The sequence below is a fragment of the Onychomys torridus genome, chromosome 5 (assembly GCF_903995425.1).
Source record: "Onychomys torridus chromosome 5, mOncTor1.1, whole genome shotgun sequence".
Classification (NCBI taxonomy): Eukaryota; Metazoa; Chordata; class Mammalia; order Rodentia; family Cricetidae; genus Onychomys; species Onychomys torridus.
This window is the reverse complement of record NC_050447.1, coordinates 93,997,143-94,018,261: the sequence shown is the minus strand read 5'-3', so window position 1 is coordinate 94,018,261 and position 21,119 is coordinate 93,997,143. Positions and strand designations below refer to the sequence as shown.

The 21,119-nt window shown below is 42.4% G+C and overlaps 1 protein-coding gene across 1 annotated transcript in view; it reads right to left on the bottom strand.

The window, feature by feature from the left end:
• Nucleotides 1-4,750: 4,750 nt before the first annotated feature.
• Vps41 (VPS41 subunit of HOPS complex) overlaps nucleotides 4,751-21,119 on the bottom strand; it is a 156,742-nt gene continuing 140,373 nt past the window's right edge. The window contains exons 23-29 of the mRNA XM_036189157.1: nucleotides 20,368-20,422; nucleotides 18,225-18,365; nucleotides 15,899-16,035; nucleotides 8,601-8,700; nucleotides 8,453-8,497; nucleotides 7,000-7,079; nucleotides 4,751-5,464 (exon numbers count right to left, since the gene is read on the bottom strand). Of these exons, the coding sequence (XP_036045050.1) occupies nucleotides 5,384-5,464; nucleotides 7,000-7,079; nucleotides 8,453-8,497; nucleotides 8,601-8,700; nucleotides 15,899-16,035; nucleotides 18,225-18,365; nucleotides 20,368-20,422 (639 nt within the window). The 3' untranslated portion in view covers nucleotides 4,751-5,383. The remainder of the gene's footprint in view (nucleotides 5,465-6,999; nucleotides 7,080-8,452; nucleotides 8,498-8,600; nucleotides 8,701-15,898; nucleotides 16,036-18,224; nucleotides 18,366-20,367; nucleotides 20,423-21,119) is intronic.

The following is a 21,119-nucleotide window of genomic DNA, read 5'->3' as shown; positions in this document are numbered from 1 at the left end:
TATATATATATATATATATATATATATATATATTTGTAACTAGGATTGTTTAAAAATAAAAAGCTCAGTTTTTTCTCTGTCCATGAAGATATGAATATGCAATTGGACATACCTACAACCACCCAGATCTTCCATGTTTATAAAGAATTGATTCAAGTATTTTAATCTGTTGCTCTTTACAAAGACATTTCAGAATTGCTGAACCCTCCTCCCCTTTAGCATCTTTTGCTGTAACTGTGCAACTGGGCACCTGTCCACACTCAATTCCAGATCCTATCTCCTGCTGCTAGTCGCTTCCTCGTGCTTTTCAGGGCTCAGGTTGTGGAAACTTACTTAGAGAGATGACTACTTCTTTTAGACCAACTTGACTTAATATTTGGGGGAGATAGAAGTACATCAGTATAAGAAAAAACTGACTATTCATATTTTCTTATAAAAACACCCCTTTTATCACCCACATTGGTTGGTTCTTTCCCAAAACCTTCATGTCTCCATTCTCATCTTTCAAAGCAGAGCACTCAATGACTCTTCATCTTACACAGCTCTGTTCAACGCCCACTTAGCCAAAGGTTCAATTTGCTCTGCTTAGTAGTGAGGAATCTGAAAGGGTGTTAGTTTTTGAGACAGCATCTTGCTGTAGAGGCAGCATCTTGCCATTGTAGTCTGGAAGTCGTAGTCTTCCTGTTTCAATCTCCTGAGTACTGCAGCCACAGATCCACAATAGCACTCCCAACCTCAGTCGTTTCCATGTGCCTGCCTTTCCTTCCTCCCTCAGCTCCCATCCCTATGACCTATCAACAATGTGGAATCAGGGGCGCCTTTTCAAGTATGACATAGTTTCTCTTAGAAGGCAGAAGGGAGTTTCAGACTTAACCTCATTGTTTTCTCACTTCATTGAGCATGGTGTTGCATCAAACAGCCCTTCAAGTTATAGAATGGAGAATGTATGCAGAAAAACCCAGACAAATGTAGACATTGGAGGCAAAGTAATGGGAGGAAAAGGTTATAACCCACTCAGTTGTTAGGTAATGAGAATCTGGGTTCAAGATAGTAGCACAGAGGAAGGGAAGGATAATGTGGTGGTGTAAAAGACAGTGAAAGGCTAGATGGGGAGGCAGAGGGGAAAGCAGGTGTGAGGCGTCAGCTATCCTGAACTTGACACTACATTGAGCCAATTCTTAGAGAAAGAAAGCAGACCAGTGAAGACTTCTTTTCTTTTAATTCAATCAAGAGAGGAAGGGATGAGGTGAGAGTGATGCATCATGTGTGGGTGAGAAAATCATCAGGAGAGGGCCATGTTGACAAGTCACAACATTCACACAGAATTCTACTAAGTAACAAAACAAAACCCTCTCCCTCCTTCCCTCCCCTGCTGTAAACACACTCACTCAGCACATTCCAAGTGTCCCAAGTCATTTCAGCATGCACTCTAGACACTAAGATGAACAAGATGTTTCCTGTCCTTACTGAGCCCACAGTCCACAGCGACAGTGACAAGGGGCAGAGAATGGAGTGGGACACATAAATAGAACTGGCATGGTGGTATCTGTTACAATCAAGGTGAGTTACAGCTCCCTTGTTTTTGGTAAGACAGAAACAAGGACAGGGATGCCACAGCAGGAAAGGAAAAGCAATGAAGTTCCAAAATATTCTTAAAAATGTAGTCAGCAGTTGCCAGGAGAGCCAGCTTTTGAAAACCCCAAATCAAAAATAATATAAAATAATAATAATAATATTAATAATAATAATGTCAGAGCCAGTTCCTACTTTCCTAAGGACCCAAGAGCTCAAATGGACTGGGGCAGAGTGGGAGAAGTCAGGCTGCAGGACTAAGGGCTTGAGGGTGGATGCTCTGACCTCTAGGACCCAGCTTGTCAGTGGGGGAAAGGATACAGATCCACCAGACAGATGAAGAGCTAACAGAAGCCATCACACTTTTGCTTCCTCTGAGAAGCCCTTGAAACCAAATGTCCATCTTCTTCTGCCCATCTCCACACATTCTTAGGTGGTGATAGATAAAGGTCAACCAGGTTACTAAGTCTGTATTTCCCAGGGATATCACAAGGACTGATGGCTCCAGCCAGTTGGGGCTGGAGAATTCTGAGAAGTTGGCAGCAGATGCCTGTGTTGGAAAGATGGTGCTTTGCTAATGGCAACAGACAGGAGCTACTCAGGCCTGTACATTTCTTCTTGTGGATAATTGGGTTCAACAAGACCATCTCTATTGCAAACCTTGAAACTGAGGCAACCTAGATGAGGTTGCTGAACCTATCAAAATCCTTATTTATTCAAATTTATCATCGTAAGAAACTGAACACGGCACTAATCAGAATTATGCACAAGAAAATACTTACCTTTTGTGCTCCCGAGTTTATGAGCTGAGACTACATTTGCTCCACAACCACAAAGCTGACAAAGGCAGACATTTGGCACTATGTAGGACAAGAGCAATGACAGCCAGTGTTCTAAGGTCAGGGTGAATGAGGACTGTCTAAGAAGACTGTGTGGTAGAGGACAACAACAGTGTAAGGGCAAAAGTCACAGAAGGAAACTCATGTAGCTACCATGCAGGAGTGATAGACAGCAGGCTGTAGCTACCTGCATGGGTTATGCAGATCAAGCCGAAGCCTGAAAATCCTTGCACGCACAAGGTATGAGGATTCCCAAGGGGCTGGATAGACGATGGCATGATGTTTGCTTTTAGAACCCCTAGACTGGGTACACAGTAAGAGCTTGGACAGTGGCTGATTCTAGTAGAACTGATACAGGCTGACATTCATTCTCTCATTTTTCCTAGTATCACATCATTGTTCCTAAGTATACTCAACTCTGTGCCACACAAAGAAAATACCCTTTCTCATAATGTAGAAACCAGCCTTTTGCAGAATCCAAGCATAGGAAGTGAAACTCAGTATCCTATGAAATGTAGTGTTAACAGCCTAGGTCTTAATAACAGACCACAACAAATCAACTCAGTATTTAACATATAGAAACATCTTCCCTGTAATGTATGTGCCTATCAAGTATTCTGTAAAGTTATTAGGAATTTTATGTGGAACTGGGAAGCAGGTAACATTTTATTTACACAATATGACTCTTACTGCTGGGTGCAGCCGCCCTCTGGTGGAAATGGGCAGTGGTTTCAGGGCAGCCACAGCAGCCAGGCTGTGTGGCTCCTTAATGCTTCTAGAATCTTCCTATGGCTTGCTCTTCAGATCCACCAGTGATTCTGTCATCTATTGACACCTTATAATCAATAGCTTTCTCTTCCAAAAGTGAGTTTAGCTTCTTAAAAACTGACCATGTCAAGTGGATACATTCATAAAAAAGATCTGGAGTGGTTAAGAGCAGGAACTCTGAGTCTGGATCCAGCTGTTATACTGACTCCCACCTTGACCTGTGATGAGCTGCTGAGCCTCTGTTTCTTCATGAGCAAACAGGCAATCTAGTAAGAAGCCTTTCTATATGGCCACAGGCTGGTTAAGGGTCATATGGAAGGGCTCACAACAGCCTGACAGAAAGAAGTGACTCTACAAAGCATTGTTTTATAGTATTAAAGCATTGTAACAACCAAACACAATTCACTGAGAGTGTCTGAAAAGCTTTTCAAGGATGAATACCAACTAGTAGGAAATTCTGGTTAAAAACAAAAGTGTTGTCACTAAATAACTTTCAATTTGGCTGATTCACAGGCAGAGGACAGTTTTCCTCAAGGACAAGCAAGTGTGCTTATCTTAGGTACAAGTGGGCCAAACTTGCTTCAGACATGTTTTATTTATTTAAAATATTTTAAATTATTTTTATCTGTATTTGTGTTTTGGCTGGATATATGTCTGTGTACTACACATGTCTGTCACCTACAAAGGTTGGAAGAGGGAGTCAGACCCCCTGGAACTAAAGGTACAGACACTTGTGAGCTGCCAGGTGGGTGTTGAGAATTGAATGCAGGTCCTCTGGAAGAGCAGCCAATGCTCTTACCATCTGAAATGTTTCCTCAGCCCTTCAGATCTGTTTTGAATGGGCTGCTTACATATTACAAAGGTGAGTTGACTACCATTTTGACTATTTTGCTATATTTAAATCTTTATAAAGTAAAAGATAATGCAAAGGATTGATTATCCTTTAGTACAACTATCCACCACAATTTGTTCAATAGGAAAAGTCATCCAGGGAAGCAGGGTTGTTTTCTGTTTACAACACAATCTTGTTTTGGAGATTTTAAAGGTTATTTTTGAAGAAGGGAATAAACACCCTTTATTACTTGCATCTCAGATCAGTTACTTAAAATGAAAAAAATCTTACTACCTCTTTTTTTGTACTTAGGGATTATTGTCCAAAGCTGCTTTAGTAATTTAGTATAATTGACCTCGGAAGTAGAAAGTGTTGGAATTAGTTCCTCCTGTTAATAAGTTCTATGAGAAGTTTTCTGGACATGCACCTGCTCCAAACAGCAAAGGAAGTGGTGACATTTGATAGACAGAATCTTTACATTACATTGGAAATGTTAAGAACAACAAAAAGTCGAGGCATGAGGCACGTCCCTAGTCCATTCTCAGAGGCAGTGAGACACATTCCGAGCCTGTCCTCGGCATTTGAATCTCCCCGCCCCGCCCCCACCACTCTGGTGAGTCTCACTTAGCTCTGCCAGGGTCACTGGCTTCCTCCTGACTTATCAACCACAGTCCCTCAGGTACTACGGTGACAAAACTCACCTCCCTTCCTTACAGGGCACCAGTTTGCTTGCAATGCATTGAAGGTTTCACAAAGAGAAGAGCAACATTTATTCATTCAACAAACATTAAGTGCCTGAGAGGACCAGACACTCTACTAGTCAGGACATACGGCATGTAAGTAGCAAACATAAAGGTGCAGGACATCAGGTAATGGTATTCTCCTTTGTCACTGAATGAGTGGGAGTGTTCAATGCTTTACTAAATGTGTATTAGGAAGCGAACCACAGTTGATGATATATAGACAATGAAGCCAGGAATGCCAGATTGTTTTCAGCAGAGCTTTTGGCTGACTGCAGCTAGTGATGTTCCCAGACAGCTGGGGCAGCTCTTAGTAGTGCACCTCAGGCCTGGTGGTGTGACTCAGCCACAAAGTCATTTCCGACTCTGAGAACTAGGCTTTCGTTTGCTAACTAAATGAATCAAATGAACATATCATGAATCACTGATTATGAATCCAAATATTTCACAGCATGGGAATAGCCTTGACTTCTCCATCAGTGACAGGAAGAAGTTACTGGAAGGTAGGTCTAGAGAGGCAACTGATGCAGAGCACAGGTTAGCCCTGAACAGCACTGGTGTCAACACTGCCACTGTGGCCCAACAGCTGCCTGGAGCAAAGCAGCAAAGGGCAGGCTGGCAAGCATGCAGGGCTACTTCTTCATCTCCAGGATGGCACTTCCAGGTCCACGGTTCTTAGCACTGCAGATGTTACAGTATTGTGCAGGAGCGTTCTGAAAAAAAAAAAAAAGCAAGGGTTAAAACACTGTCTCCTTTCACATCCAGAACCATGATTATAGATAGCCTCATTTAAGGGGTGGAGGGCTTTGAAGTGGTTAAGTATCATTCCTTGCTCCAGAGAAGACTTTTTAGCTTGGATAGGACTTACTCTACTGTTACTCTGCAACTCAAAGGATACCAGAGAGCTGGGGAGATGGCTCAGTTGGTAAAGAGCAAGAACAAGGACTTGAGTTCAAGCCCCAGAACCTATGTTAAAACCCAAACTAGATGTGCTTATAACCTAGTGCTGGCACATGTGGACAAGTGGGTCCCTGGACTCAATGGTCAGCCAGCCAGGACGACTTGGTAGGAAGACCCTGTTATAAAGAGGACAGCTCCTGAGAAATGACATCTGAGGTAGTCATCTGGCCTCTTCATGAATGTACAAACCCATGCCAGGTACTTGCACATACAAATGCAAAAAAAAAAAAAAAAAAAAAAAAAAGGACTCCACAGCAGAACCAGCCTTGTGAAGCTTGGGGTAACAGCACCGCGCCATACAAAGCAAGCTGAGAAAACTCTACTAGTTTGAAAGTGTTTTCCACTACCCAGGCCACAGCCAGTAGTCATCAAGTCACTAGATGAATTCACTCCAGGGAGTATACTTTTATGTTAGCTACAGTATACTGCATACTTCATTTGAAAAGTAAACAATATACCTATATGACAGAAAAAGGAAAGCCAACCCAAGAGGATGCCAGGACCCCTTTCAGATACCAGAATCCACAACCGCTTCTGTTCTGGTTAGGTTCTTAATGTTTTCCCCCTCAGCTTGACACAAGATATAGTCACAAAAGAAGATGGAACCTCGGTGGAGGAACTGTTGCTATTACACTGGCCTGCAGGCAAGTCTGTGGGGCATTTTCTTCACTAATCATTGATGTGGGAGGGTTAAGCCCTGCAGGCAGTAGCACCCCTAGGCAGGTGGTCCTAGGTTATATAAGAAAGCAGGCTGACCAAAAAGTATCCATGTTCTTCCAGGGTCTCGGTTCTAGTTCTTGCCTCTACATTCCTGCCTTGGCATCTCTCCATGATGGACTGTTACTTGTAGGCAAATAAACCCTTTCCTGACCAACTAGGGCTTTGTTAGTGTTTTATGAAAGTAACAGAAAAGAAATAGAGCACCTTTATATACAAAGGCACATAACCTCTACATATTCCCTATATATTTAAAACATCTCCAGTTATTTATGATACTGAACACAGTGTAATGCTGTATAAACAGTTATACTGTTTTGTTTAAGGAATAAATACAAGAAGGGAAAAGTCTACACATTTAGTACAATGTAGCCTTTCTCCAATATTGCTGATGCAAGGTTGGTTCAATCCATGGATGTAGAACCCATGGATTCAGTAAGAGATACAGGACCAACTGTCTTGTGTACTAGAATTAAGAAAGCCAGAGCTTTAAAGATGATGGATTCTAGTTGTGATTACTTTGATTTGATCTGTTTCTTTTCAGCTGACAGGTGTTGGGCTGACAGCTTACCATGCTTGGCATGGGTAGGCACTCCTTGTGGAACATGTGTCGACAATGGAAGACCACCACACTGAAGGGCTTAGCTGCATCTGCAAGGGGTTGGGAACAGAAGGAGAAGAATTCAGTGTAATAGACAGACCAGGAAATGGTTCAGCCAGCCCTGAATGGGTTTCCCACTAATAGGATGCATTTGAGGAGGCTTCCTTGCAAAAGCATCTTGAGGAGTGAGGAGCCCTTGCTATGAATGAACTACAGTTTACAGGTTACTTGCTTGGCCTCAGCACCAGTTAATAAAATGATCAGTGCAGGACAATTTCACAGCAAATATGGTGATGTTTATTTGAAAAACTAGAATGTATGTGTCCCTGTGTGTGTCCTGACCACAATTCCAACTGCCATATATTGAAATCAAGTGTGCAGCTTGATAAAATGTTTCAGTTCACCTTACCTTAGCCCTCTCACTGAGGTCTGAGACTGAACTGGGTCAGGACCCCAGGCTCCCTGTATTTTACTACACTTCTGTCTGGTCTGGTCCTCTCATCTCCTTCTGTGGTGTGGCCAGATTAGTTCTGATAAGACCTAGTGCTCTCCACAGGAGAAGCTGAGGATGTAACTTTTACAGAGGCACCCATGGCCCTTTCCATTGGAATGCCACCTAAAACACCATGGTTTACAGAAGCACTTAAAACCCAGATCTGCTCCCTGGGGAACCATGCTTGTGTAAAATGATTTCCATGCTCCTGTGCTACGGAATACTTCCTAATACCAGGTAACTGAGCAGTGACACCTCTGTGCTTTTCCATGCTGAATTTGTATATAAAAGTATTCTCACAACTATGTTTTGATTTCCACTTTCAAACTATGAGTTCCCTTTTCTCATGCTGGAATGATTCTTTAATGAACATTTTCAAATGTCTGAAGATCTACCAAGAAACAGGGACAGGAACTTTTACTTTTCAGTGAGTCGGTCAAATTTGATGCTGAGTACTGTTTCCACCAAGGTGGGCTAAGGTTGGGGTGCCTAGAACTCCAGTGAAGATGCAGCCACTCATCAACTGTTTCCCAGATACCCATGAGAGTCTTTGCCCATAGAAATGAAAATGTAGACAGTTAGGTTTTCACTTGGCTTTTCTTTCCTTTTGAGGAATCTCAAAGCAGGGGCCCTAACCAGATTCAGCAGCATCACCTTGTTGGAAGTACTGGCATTCAGGCCCACACTCCCTGGAACTCTGAGCCCTGTGGCATGGTCAGCACTGTGGGTTCCTGCAAAAGTCCCAGATGCTGACACATCCTTGCTCAGCTGTCAGAAGCATCAGCACTCACAGAAGCAGGGAAGGGGCTGAAATCCTTCCTCAACTATAAAGTCACATAATTTTAGACACTATAATTAGCTAATTTCAAAATCTTAATCCCACCCATCATGAACAGGTTTGGGAAATGATTTCCCCTGTAAGCATCTTACCTGTTGGGAGGATGGGAGAGAGGCATGATTCACAGATATTCTCTTCTGTAAGAAAACACACACACTACAGGTTAAGCACATTTCCGTTTGCTTGGCCTCTCTGGAAAACATAGTACACGGTTTTGAATGTTCTGTCAGCTTTACCCACCATCAACCAGAACGCCTTTCATTTGGGTTCGGTGCATTTTCTTCAGTAAGGACAAAGAGTCAGCTACGAGGATTTTCTTGCAGCCTTCCCGAAGCAGAATCTAATGTACATGGTTACAAAGGAAAGATCATTTACAAACTTAAGTATCAGGACTGTCTGACTGAGGAATCAGAAAATGTCAGAGGCACTTATTGGTCCTCTTGCCTGGCAAACATTGTCAAGTGAGCCAGGCATTATTCTTGGCAATTTATTTGTTTTTATGATCACACTGTGGCATTAGTAAAATCAAGTAAATCCCAAAGTCTTGAAAAGATCCTGCACTAAAATTCTACTGTTATCTCACAGGCTTTTGCACTCTGTGCGTGGTTGTTTCTTGGCATTTTGGTTCTTGAATGACTCATGGAGTCCAACCTTCAGATCACTGCACAGGATGGAAAACTTGTCATTCCAAAGCCATCTACTCATTTAATAAACCCATCTATTCTCTGACAAATGCACTGGGTCCATCATGAGCAGGGCAGCAGGAGTAGACGAGAAGTGTGCAGAGAAGCCTGTGACTACCTGTGCTTGTGGGTCACCGTAAGTGCTCTGGTGCCCCTTGGCCTTCTTCACAGTGACGTCACTCTCAGTTCTAAATCTAGACATGTGATTTTCTTCCACAAGTGTAAATTCACACCACTGGGAGTGGGAGTGGGGGTAAGCAACCACAGTCCTTCATGGCAACCACACACAATGGCAAAGTACTAGAACATCTAGGTAGAGGCTGCCCCCGGTTACATGATGGGGCACATTCAGGACTGATGATTACAGTTCTGTCTGTATGGCTTCAAGTGTTTAGCTGTGACAATCAAGACTGCATGGTTTTAATATTCTTGTGTTCACTTTCATACAACTTGTGGAGGGCCTCTCCTCCTTTTTCATTGTTTTTATGAAAATGTGTCTTGCTATACAGGAAACCTCTTGACCAAAACTCCAAATGCTAGGTTTTAGGTGTGCACCACACTGCTTAGATTTAACTTCCCTGTCAGATTCTATTAGAAATGTAGCTTTTTTTTTTTTTTATTAAAAAGTTACATTATTTTTTTTTTAACAGAAATCACATGGCATACAGGAAAAAGAAAAATAATACACCAAGAAAGTTATCTACATAATATTGATGCTGGCAAACTTTCTGAAAATTGTTTAGCAATTCCGTGAGGCTGATGGCCTCCAACATCAAAGTAACAAACTCAGCTTCAGCTCCTCTGGTGTAGGGCTCAGGAAGCACAGTGACACACTCACTCGAGGGCACAGGCCCTGGCATCGGCACAGCCACAGGTCACGGAGAAGACAGCAAAGCCTAAGGCCTAAGGACTCTTCCTCCAGGACTGCATTTTCTAAACAGCCTGCTCACAGAAAGAATCTGCTCGGCACATTTTCAGTGGTCAAGAGTCAAGAACCCAGGAGGAGGAAAACTACAGTGATGCTTTCTGCCTAATTCAATCAAAGCCCAAAGCTCCAAACCAGAAAAATATGAAACAATTCTAAGTGTCACTGACATGGTGCTATCAGAAAATGAGAGTCCACTGACAACAGCGGTCTCTTTGAGTCAACATCTGCAATAGTTTCGGGCCACCACGGGAGGCCAGCAAAGGAAGTCAAACAGCACACTGCTGTGCGAGCATCCTCCTTTCTGTGCTGGTTTCCCTCTGATGTCACTTTCAGAAATGAACATCAGTTTGAACTGTTGAACAGAGGAACGAGAAGGGGTAAGGCATGTGTGGCGCTGACACAGAAACGGACTTCGTCAAGGAAAAGGGCATTCTGACCGCACGAGCTATGATGCAAACAATAGTAGAAAGGACAATTCATTACATTAGGAACAATGACATGAATGGAGTCTTGAGGGGAAGAAGTGGTTTCCCTTTAATGCATGAGACGGGGTTGGGGGCAGAGGAAAGCCATGAAAAATCCCCAAACAAGGGAAAACATCTGACTCTTGTTGCCACTCAGGAAGTGGTGGAAGTTCTCCACCACATGATTTAGTCTGGACTGGCCTACTTGACAGGAACACGAAGGAGCCAGGTACCAGGACAGCACAGGTAAATTAGGAGCTGTAAAGTCATAGCACAGTAGACTTAACTGCCCAAGGGAGAGCTTTCAGGCAGTGGGATCCGGCTTCTCAGAGTGACCATCGTATTAAAGGGACAGGCCTATGATCTAACTGAAACAGCTTTGTCCTAATGAAACCCCAGCACCTGGGGAACAGGGACACACTATTATCAATTCTGCTTAGTGATGCTTCTGGTTCTAAGAACTCCATCAAGATAGACTACTGCCTTCTCTCAACTTCATACCACTAGTTTCTATCTCAAAAAAATATTTAATGACATTTCTCAGAAGGAACAATATTACCTTTTCAGAATTTCTTCTTCCGAATGAAAGGTATTTCTATTTTTCCCAGATTACCCATACCTAAGAACCAATGTCTTCCCTCATTCTTTCAACCACTCTTGCTCCTTTCCACTTCCCCTTCACCATTTGTTTCAAAGAAACAAGCTGTAACTGTACAATCAATGGTGCATCCATATTCTATGGCAAATTAAGTGAGAATAACCTTAAGGTGCTGACAACCAACACGAGACCTTAGGTTTGCTCCACATTTTTTTCTGATTCCTCTATAGCACACCACCATGGATAATGATCCCAAGCAAAAGGGAAAAACTGCACTCTCACAGATATTTCACAAAGCAATGAAGAACTGCACATCAGAGAAATCACTATGGTTCCTTAGAAACAGCTGCTCTGAGGAATGTGCCAGAAAAACTGCCAAGTTTCTGCAGTTTTTAGTTGAAAAGGCTCTGAACACTGGGATTTTGCTGGCTTTGCCTTATTCACTTTACAGGTGCTTGCTTGTCCTTGGGATGTAAATGGCTGCCAGCTAGCTGGCTTCCAAGCTCCATGAGCTTCCTCACTTCCAGCCTCGTCTTTAGGTCATTGGTGTCATGGGACTTCAGTTGCACTTGGAACTCTCTGCTCCTGTTGGATTACTGCCAAAGATGACTAAGTGTAGAGAGAAAAAAATGGGAAAGCTAAACGTGAAGGTCTACTTTCCAGTTTAAGAAGACATTAAAATCATGACTGTATTTAACTCATAGTAACACAAGGTATAGATGAACTGAATGGATCCAGGAAGCGATGGCTGGTGGGAGCAGGCCACCTGAGTCACTTCAATGTGGTGGTAAGATCAAACTGGAGTACTCTGTAAAGGGAAAATCCACTTGGTTTCAGAAGCTTATTTTAAGTTTAAAGACCATCTCAGCAAAAACAAAGGAAGGTTAGATAATAAGAGTGAAATTTGTGCCCTCCTCCCCAAAAAAGGGCAAGAAAGAAAGAAGTTGTTGATTTCTTTAAACTGACTGTGCCTTCAATTTTAAGTAGCAATGTAAATACAGGAAAATATGTCTGTGGCCCTGGAGATGACTAGAATGCATCTGGGAAAAGAGGCCTCAGGTGTCAAATGATTCACTGCACATCACATGATGACCTGGACAGGCTCAGGCCTCTGCTCTCAACAAGGACTCAGTCCCCACGCCTGCCTCCTCAGGAACAAGTTTTAACAAGTTTGTGGTCTTCCTCCAGAGCTGTTACCATAGCAAAGCTAAGAAGTGATCCTAACTGGCAGATGTTTATAGATTACCTGTTAGAGCTAATGCAGTCCTGGATGAAAATGGCATGGCACTCCCTTTCAGGGCCTGAATTTAAAATTCAGTATCTTCACCTACCAGCAAGTCATTAACCTTTTGGAGCCTCAGTGCTGATTTCCATTTCCCTAACTTCACCTGTATCTGAGGCAGTGAACATTCTCAACTCTGCTAATTTTCAGTTGAAGAGAGCTGGTATGTTTGAAAGTATGAAATGGTATCAGAAGAGTTCTTCAAGTTTCCTCACAGCAACCTCCTTCTCATTTCAATTAACAGCTGACCAGCGCTTTCCAGTGTCCACAATTCTACACTATACTGTAAGCCTCCCCTATGTGGTGATATATTGTGTACCCTAATAAACTTACTGGGGATCAGAGGACAGAGTCAGCCACTAGATTACACATAGAGGCCTGACAGTGGTGGCATACACCCTTAATTCTATCACTTGGGAGGCAGAGATCCATCTGGATCTCTGTGAGTTCAAGGCAACACTGAGAACAGAGTCAGGTAGTGGTGGCACATGCCTATAATCCCAGCACTTGAGATCTCATGCCTTTGCTTGGAAAGCACACATGCCTTTAATCCCAGAAGTGACAAGGCTGGGTGGAGAACGGTGTATAAGGTGTGAGGAGACAGGAACTAAGTAGCAGTTCAACTGAGACCCTCAAGGGAGAGAACTCAGAGGCTTTCAGTTTGAGGATTTGTGAAAACAGGATCGGCTGAGGAATTTGTGAGGAGAGGTTGGCTCTGGCTTGTTCTGCTTCTCTGCTCTTTCAGCTTTCACCCCAATATCTGGCTCCATTTTTTTTTATTAATAAGACCTATTAAAATCTGTGTTAGACCTCTATGTCCTCAGTGCATTGTCTATTTAAAAAGGGCATTGAGAAGGTGTATGGCAGCACACCTGTGACATGTGCCTCTGGACCTTTATGTCTGAAGGGTCTTCATATGTACTAGGGTCACTGTCTTACCTTATACATGGGACTCTTGAAAACTAATGGGTCTGTAATACTGCCTCAAATTTGGGAGACTTATGGGGAGTTGCACGCTTTCATTATAAATGAAAACATGAATTATAGTTTTATGAAACAAAAAATGAAGATCAATACAATGAAATAAAAGTATGTCTGTGAAAACCTTCTGGGAACTGCCAAAGGCTCCACAGAGACTGGGATATTTTTATGATGATCCCAATAGGTTGCTTAAATGAAGAAGATAAACAAATGGCCACTAATAAAATGAACAGCTCTTCCCATGGAAAAGGAGGGAAGGAGGGAAGGAAGCAGGGAGGGAGGGAGGGAGAGAGAGATAAAGCCTTCTTCAAAGAAGAGGAAGCACTCTTTGGAACTCTGGAGCTTTTTCTGGCATCTTCCACCAGAGCCTCTGAGCTCCAGTGAGGCAGGATTAGTGTGATAGTTTGATAGTTCCCATGGGTCTGCCCTCCCTGCTCCTTTCTCTTCCTCGTGTAGTTGTTCCATCCAGGGACTCATGGATAGCAATGGCTCTCTGGATCAATTGTTAAAATTCTGGGTCTCCTTAAATCACTACTCAACTGCATATTTACATAGCATGAAGAAAGCTTTTAAATGATGCATTTATAATTAAGAGGACAAGATACTGATTTACCAGCTGTTTTAGAGGATTTGTTTTGTTTTGTTTTGTTTTGGTTTGGTTTTTCGAGACAGAGTTTCTCTGTGTAGATTTGCGCCTTTCCTGGAACTCACTTGGTAGCCCAGGCTGGCCTTTAACTCACAAAGATCCGCCTGGCTCTGCCTCCCTAGTGCACCACCGCCGCCGCCTGGCTAGAGGATCCTTCCTATGTTAAATGTTTATTTTACATCTAAGACTGTGTTTTCAGCTGGCTCAGAACCGTGCAAACGTGTTCCCAGAAAGTGGGTGCATAGTGAGACTACAGCAGTGTGTGTGAGCGTCAAGGAGAGCACAGGGAGGGTCTGCCATATGCTTTTGTTGGCATCACAGGGGGCTGGTAAAGGAGGCATGGTTTCACCCCAGAGGCCCAGCTCCAAGCACTAGTTTAAGAATCCACCATCACATAAAGGTCTCACAGGTCTAAAAACACTTTTCCTACATCTAGATATGAGGCCTCAGTCATATCCTGCTCCTCAGGAAGGAGGGCCCACCAAAGTGCAGGATCCTATCAGTCTTACTCACAGGGCATTAGAAGGTTGACTGTTGGCACCATTTCCCTCAAAGCCCACTTACAAGCCTGAGATGGCAGCTTCCTTGTCTGGATCACTGATGTGCATTCCTGGGGAACTGCAAAAAAGTAGGCGTTTCTCTGTTCCTGCTTCTCCCTACTAGCTGGTTCCTAGATTCTCACTCTGTTCCTCGTTTTCTTTCTCCCTCAGATAATCTCTCCAGGGTTATCTGAAAACCTCCACAGCCACTGTCCAGCTCCCAGTCTCTTCACCTCAACATAACACACACTTCTTCACTAACCTCCTCCCCTACGCAGTGCTCCAGAGGAAAGTTCTGGACTGTCCACCTCCATCTATAGAATAAACCCTCCTTTCATGCTGTTCCTTCCAGGCATACTACTCTGAGGACCACAAGGGTGCTGGGATTTCCCTTGTGTTCCCATTGCCTGCACCAGCCATTTCTCAGTCCATTTAGTTGATTCCATAAGGCCCTAGCTTCTCAATTTCTCACCTAAGTCTACTCTGACTGCTCTTACCCCACCCACCCCACTTCTGGACACCTTCTCTACAACTGTGGAAATGTTAAAGTGACAGAATCATACTCAGGGCAACAACTGTTGTCCCTCCCGGTCTCCACTCCTGCACACTGTCACACTGATACTTGGTGCCATCTCCCTGAGTTTAGCAGACAGTCCTCTGCTTTGTCCCCTCACACCTGACCAGTGATCCGACCCATCTGCGTCAATATCTTCTTCTTACAACCTGAAAGTGTATACTGTTTCCAGGAAAGCAAGTTCATCTATTAGGACAAAACCATTTTCAAATGAGTGTAGAAAGGACGGCCTGCATTTTAAAAGTAGATGTATTTTAAGCAGTTGAGTCCTAAGAAAGCTACCAGGATTCTAAAATATATTCATTGTTCAACCTTTCAAAGAGAAAGGTTAGGATACTTAGTAACTAGTGTATTATTATTTACATGAAAATAATGGGTTCCATTTTTTCTTAGCACAAATTTTGAACTAAAGGGCAAATAAAGTGGCATCCTTGTAGCAGTCAGTCAAAGGCTCATTAGGTCCTGTGTTTAAGCATGTTTCAGACAATGAAGTCCTTCAATGGCTGCAAGGAAAATTATTGGAGTGTTTAAAGATATATCTTATTCTCCCAAATTGCACACAATATTTATTTTCTCAGAAAACATTTTGTGGCCTGTTGAAATAGCCTTTGTAAGTATTCTCATGCCCTCTTTAAAGCTATGCTGTATTTACCACACAAGAGAAAAAAACATCTTCTCAAGAGAAAATCTGGAGGTGACTGAGGAATCAAATAGCTTTCTTAGCCGAGATGGTTTCAATTTCTCTATTTGAACAGGTTTCCAACATCGAACTGCAAAGTCTAGCAGACTTCTAAGCGGTTTAGAAATACTTATCTAGAAATGGATGAACTTGCCCATACTTACCTGCAAGTTATAATCTTGCAGAATTTTAACCAAGGAATCTCTCAAATTGGGAATCTCCATTCCTTCCTTTATACGGTGGATTAGTAGGATTGGGTCCACGTGTGTGCCAATGTTGTTTAACAAGCCAGTAATAAATGCTACAAAACACCACATAAAAATAACACACGAGTCACTTGGGAGTCAGAGGCACACAGATCTCTGTGACCAAGCTAGCCTAGTCTACAAAGCGAGTTCTTGAGAGTTAGGCCTGTTACACAGAGAAACCTGTCTAGAAAAACAAGACCCAAAACACACACACACACACACACACACACACACACACACACACACACACGCACACGAACAACAAGAACAACAACAACAAAAAACCCTCAAACAACAAACGAAAACCTACATGAGCAATATTAGAATATACTTTATTTGTTCACATCAACTTCAGTCAAAAGTAACAACTTATTTCCTTCAAGGTAAATATTAAAAATGTGACTTTCTAAATTCTCAAGAACCCATCCTCTTTAAATTTAAATTACACTCTTAATGACTAATTTCCCCTAAGTGTTTCTCAACTTGTAGTTCTTGGCCCCTTTGGGGATCACATATCAGATATTCTGCATATCAGATATTTACATTATGATTCATAGTGGCAAAACTATAGTTATGAAGTAGCAACAAAAATAATTTTATGGTTGGGGGTCACCACAACATGTATTAAACTGTATTAAAGGGTCACAGCATTAGGAAGGCTGAGAACCACTGCTCTAAGATCTAAAAGAGAAACTGAGAACATTTTAAGAAAAGTTAAATGGTTACCTTTATTCATACCTCTTCAAAATAATTTTTATTGTCAAAGTGCAACACCAATACTTTTAATATTTTTCAAAGTGAGCATATATTGTGTTTTCCTATTACAGACAGAGGAAGTGGGTATTTAATTTATTCAGGGTCATGAAGCTCATAAGCAATGAACTTAAATTCCAACTATGTTAGATTCCTTGTAGTTTCAGGAGAGAAGTCCTCAAGGTCCATTTTAACTGTAAGCTACTTACATGAGAATAAAGCTCCCTAACTTACAGCAACAACAAAACCAACCACCACCACCTAAATCACAAAGCACTACGTAGGGAGATGAGAGAGTCTGTGCACATGGCCAAGCTGAGCAGCAACACTTAAGAACTTGTGGTGATAGTATGTTCTCCAAAATATTGTGCACCCTAATAAACTTATCTGGGGTCAGAGAACAGAACAGCCACTAGATACAGAGGCCAGAAAATGGTAGCGCACATGCCTTTAATCCTAGCATTCCGAAGGCAGAAATCCAACCAGATCTCTGTGAGTTCAAAGCCACACTGGAAACAGCCAGGCGTGGTGACTCATGCCTTTAAGCCCAGGAAGTGACAGAAGAAAGCAGAAAGGTATATAAGGTGTGAAAACCAGGGAACTAGAGCTGGTTAAGCTTTCAGGCTTTCGAGAAGCAGTTCAGCTGAGATCCATTTGGATAAGGACTCAGAGGCTTCTAGTCTGAGGAAACAGGATCAGCTGAGGAACTGGCAAGGTGAAGTGGCTGTGGCTTGTTCTGTTTCTCTGATCATTCAGTGTTCACCTCAAAACCTGGTTCTGGGTTTGTTTTTATTAATAAAACCCTTTAGGATTCATGCTACAAGAACTCCCAGAGCTGTATTAATAACATGAGGCCGGAAAGGGCACTACTACAATTCAAAACTTCACCCATGGCTACCGTCCAGTAAGTAACATGCTTTCATACATAGTCTGGAAAGAGCTCTGAGATTTCACACCGAGTGGCCCCTCTGTATACAAACTCAAACCCAAACCAAGCCACAAGGCATTTATAAGTGGAGCTGCAGAAGGGATGGTAAACTGTAACCACCTGCTCTTCCTCACCCTCAGGCTTACAGAGTCAGGTTCTGGCTTTCCTGCACTGGAAGGGTAAGAATCCCCAGAACTTTCACTGCTGGATTCTTTGTGGATGCTTTACCATAAAAAGTTTATTACATTCATCTATTTATTCACTTATATTGATTTATACTTTGTGTGTGTGTGTGTGTGTGTGTGTGTGCGTGTGTGTGTGTGAGAGAGAGAGAGAGAGAGAGAGAGAGAGAGAGAGAGAGAGAGAGAAAGGTGCGTGTGTGCGGAGGTTAGAGGACAACTGAAGGGAGTGGTTTCCTTCCACTGTGTGGGACTTAGGGATTAAACTTTTCCACTTGGCCATAATTTCAGCCCAATGTACCTTGAGATAATTCCTCCTTGCATCATGAGTTATAATATACACTGACCAGAAGCTCTAAAATCAAATGGCCTCTCTGCTTACGTGGTTTGTCGATGGAATACAGAATCAGGTCTTCCCAGAGCTCTCCATCATCTTGTTCCTTGGCAAACTCAATTGCTTTATCGACATCATGTAACTCCTCCATAATCATCTTGAGGGCACTCCGACTGTTTCCCATTCGGCCTAGATCAGGTAAGGAAATATGGAATACTTGATTCATTTAAAAAGGAAACAGCATAGTTCTTAGTTGCTTTATAAAGCCTGAAAGAAAAGACTAAAGCTGACTTTCTTCCAGAACACTAGCATTTTCTATCTCTGACAGCCAAATACATACTTCCTATTTATTGAGTGCTCATGTTGTGTGGAATGTTCATTGAATGATGTTATGTGAATGACAACATTTAATCTACAATGATTCTAGGCGAGACTTTACCTAAGTCCCTACTTTATTTTTTTATTTTTAATTAATTTTATTATTTAACTTTATGTGCATAGGTGTCTTGGTTGCATGTATGTATGTGTACCATATGCATAGCTAGTGCCTATGGAGACCAGAAGAGGGCACTGTGTCCCCTAGAACCAGAGTTTCAAAATTGAAATGAGCCCTCATGTGCCATGTGATAGCTAGGGATTGAGCCTGGAACCTCTGGAAGAACACAAAATGCTCTTAACTGCTAAGTCATCTCTCCAGCCTAACATACTGAATATTTACAACACCACCCCTCTTTTTTGAAACAGCCTCACTATGTAGCTCTAGCTAGCCTGAAATGCATTATGTAGACCAAGTTGGCCTTGACCCCAGAGATCTGCTTGCCTCTGCCACTTGAGTGCTAGGGTTAAAGGCATGTACCACCATGCCTGGACTTAGTATTACTTATTACTTTCTTTTAATAGAAGAGGAAATACAATATTTGTAACTTGGCAAGATTATGTAGCCACTGAACTGTATAGCTGGAGTTTGAGCTGGGTCTGCTGCAATCTGCCTTCCTTCTCACAGGCCTGTAATTTCTTTTGGATTTCAAATGCTGACACAGTTAAGACTTATAACTCTTGGAAAACATTCTGCCTCTTCTGCTCATTAATCTCTTAGCACTTCCTAGTTTTCCCAAGCTGTATTAGAGTTCATGTAGAAGGCCTTACGTAGTAGAGGGCCATGTCTGACTGAGGCTTATTACATTTACCGTTGTCCTTTGTTCCATGTAGAGACCAGTAGAGAGTCATAAATTAAGTCATCTACTGTTCCTAAGACATTATGATAAAGATGAATTCTAATAGATACTTCCTGGAAGATCACAGTTGGAAGAAGTAAATTGATAACATACTTGAAGCCCCAAACCATGCTCAAGTAGAAAATATAGCCTCAAATATTTCTCCTAAGGAAAGCAGATCCCATGACTGGACAGTTCTAGGGCTGACGCTAAACATCCATGAATTTGCTACTCCATACATAAGATTAGGAGACTTGGGTTAATTTTCATCAAAGCCTAAAGGAGCCAACAACAGTGAGTGGTGTGTGGAAGAAAGCTGTGGTGTGAGAAACATAGTAGGGAAATGATGCCAGAGATCCATCCTCACATGTGGTCTATGCTGTATGTCACCAGCACCTGCAAAGCTTCCTCCTGAAATCCCCAGTAAAGCTGCATGGCGCTCATGCATTCTGGAAGAAGTCTAGTTTTGTGGTATAGATTGCACACAAGCTCTGCCATGTCTGGAGGTGGGCACCAGAGGGCACGGGAGCACTGAGAGCTACAATACATCATGGAATGTTCCTCTTGCTCCAAAACTCACATTAAGGATGTGAGTTTTGAAAATAGGAATTGTTTCATATCATTGTGTGGTAATATAAGCCAATTATAAACTACAGGGGGAAAAAACCCTAAAAGCCAAAAAATGAAATCTGTCAGACCATCTACAATTGTAATCTGTATTATGAAATATGATATGTTTGTTTTGTTGCCTTTTTATTACAGACTTGCTATATGTTCTTTTAGAAGCAGGGCTCCAGTAATTCTTCCTATGCTATTGTGCTCTGGACTCTCTTTTTCCACGTGTTACATTTTTATACACACTAGGCCTGAATGTCTGTCACTTTGTTCTCAAATCTGCGACCATTCTTACACACTTGATGTCAAATCTTCACCCCATTTCTATGTTGATGGGACTAAAATGAACAAATGCTACTTACTCAGAAGGTAAACTGTCTCTTCTACAAAGTTTCTTTGTTGACAGATCTCAAGAGCCTTTAATTAAAGTAGGGAAAAATGTTACTATGGACTACCAAACAGGCAAAGAATATTAAGAGAGACACTTAAAGCCACTTACAAACTCGGAAGAATTTTTCGTTGTTTTCCTCTAAAAAATAGACCCAAACACAACACATCTCTGTGGCTCTTTGTTTTCGTTCACCTTTCAGAGTCACTGGATCTATGTAACTGAACCAAGAGCACACCAAGCAACAGAGCGCTCTACAGGCAGACACAGAGAGCAGTGTTGGAATGTGCTTTCCTCTTAAGCTTTCTCTCTTCCAGATGCTTGAAGTTTCTTCCATCCTCATCTGCAGTCACTGTGTACACTGCCTCCTCTCACAGTGTAAGGATGCACTGTGTACTGACAAATTGCACAGTCACTGAGGTCAAGTAGCACATACTTACTGTACCCTCCCTGCTGTGCTGACGGATCAGGTTGAACCACAGGAGCAAAGGTGAGGGATAGTAACATGCACTGACGACACTCCAGAGACAAAGAAGCAGGAGAAGAGACAGCAAGTCTACCCCAGGCTCAGGGGCACAGGAAGGATGACAAAGACATGACCACATGTCTGTCCATGACTGGCCCAGTGCAGAGGGAGGACTATGTGCATGGAGTTGCAACACTGAATTCAGAGAGGTGACGCCTGAGATCGGTACCATTCCCCGGGGAAACCACATCTCACAGACC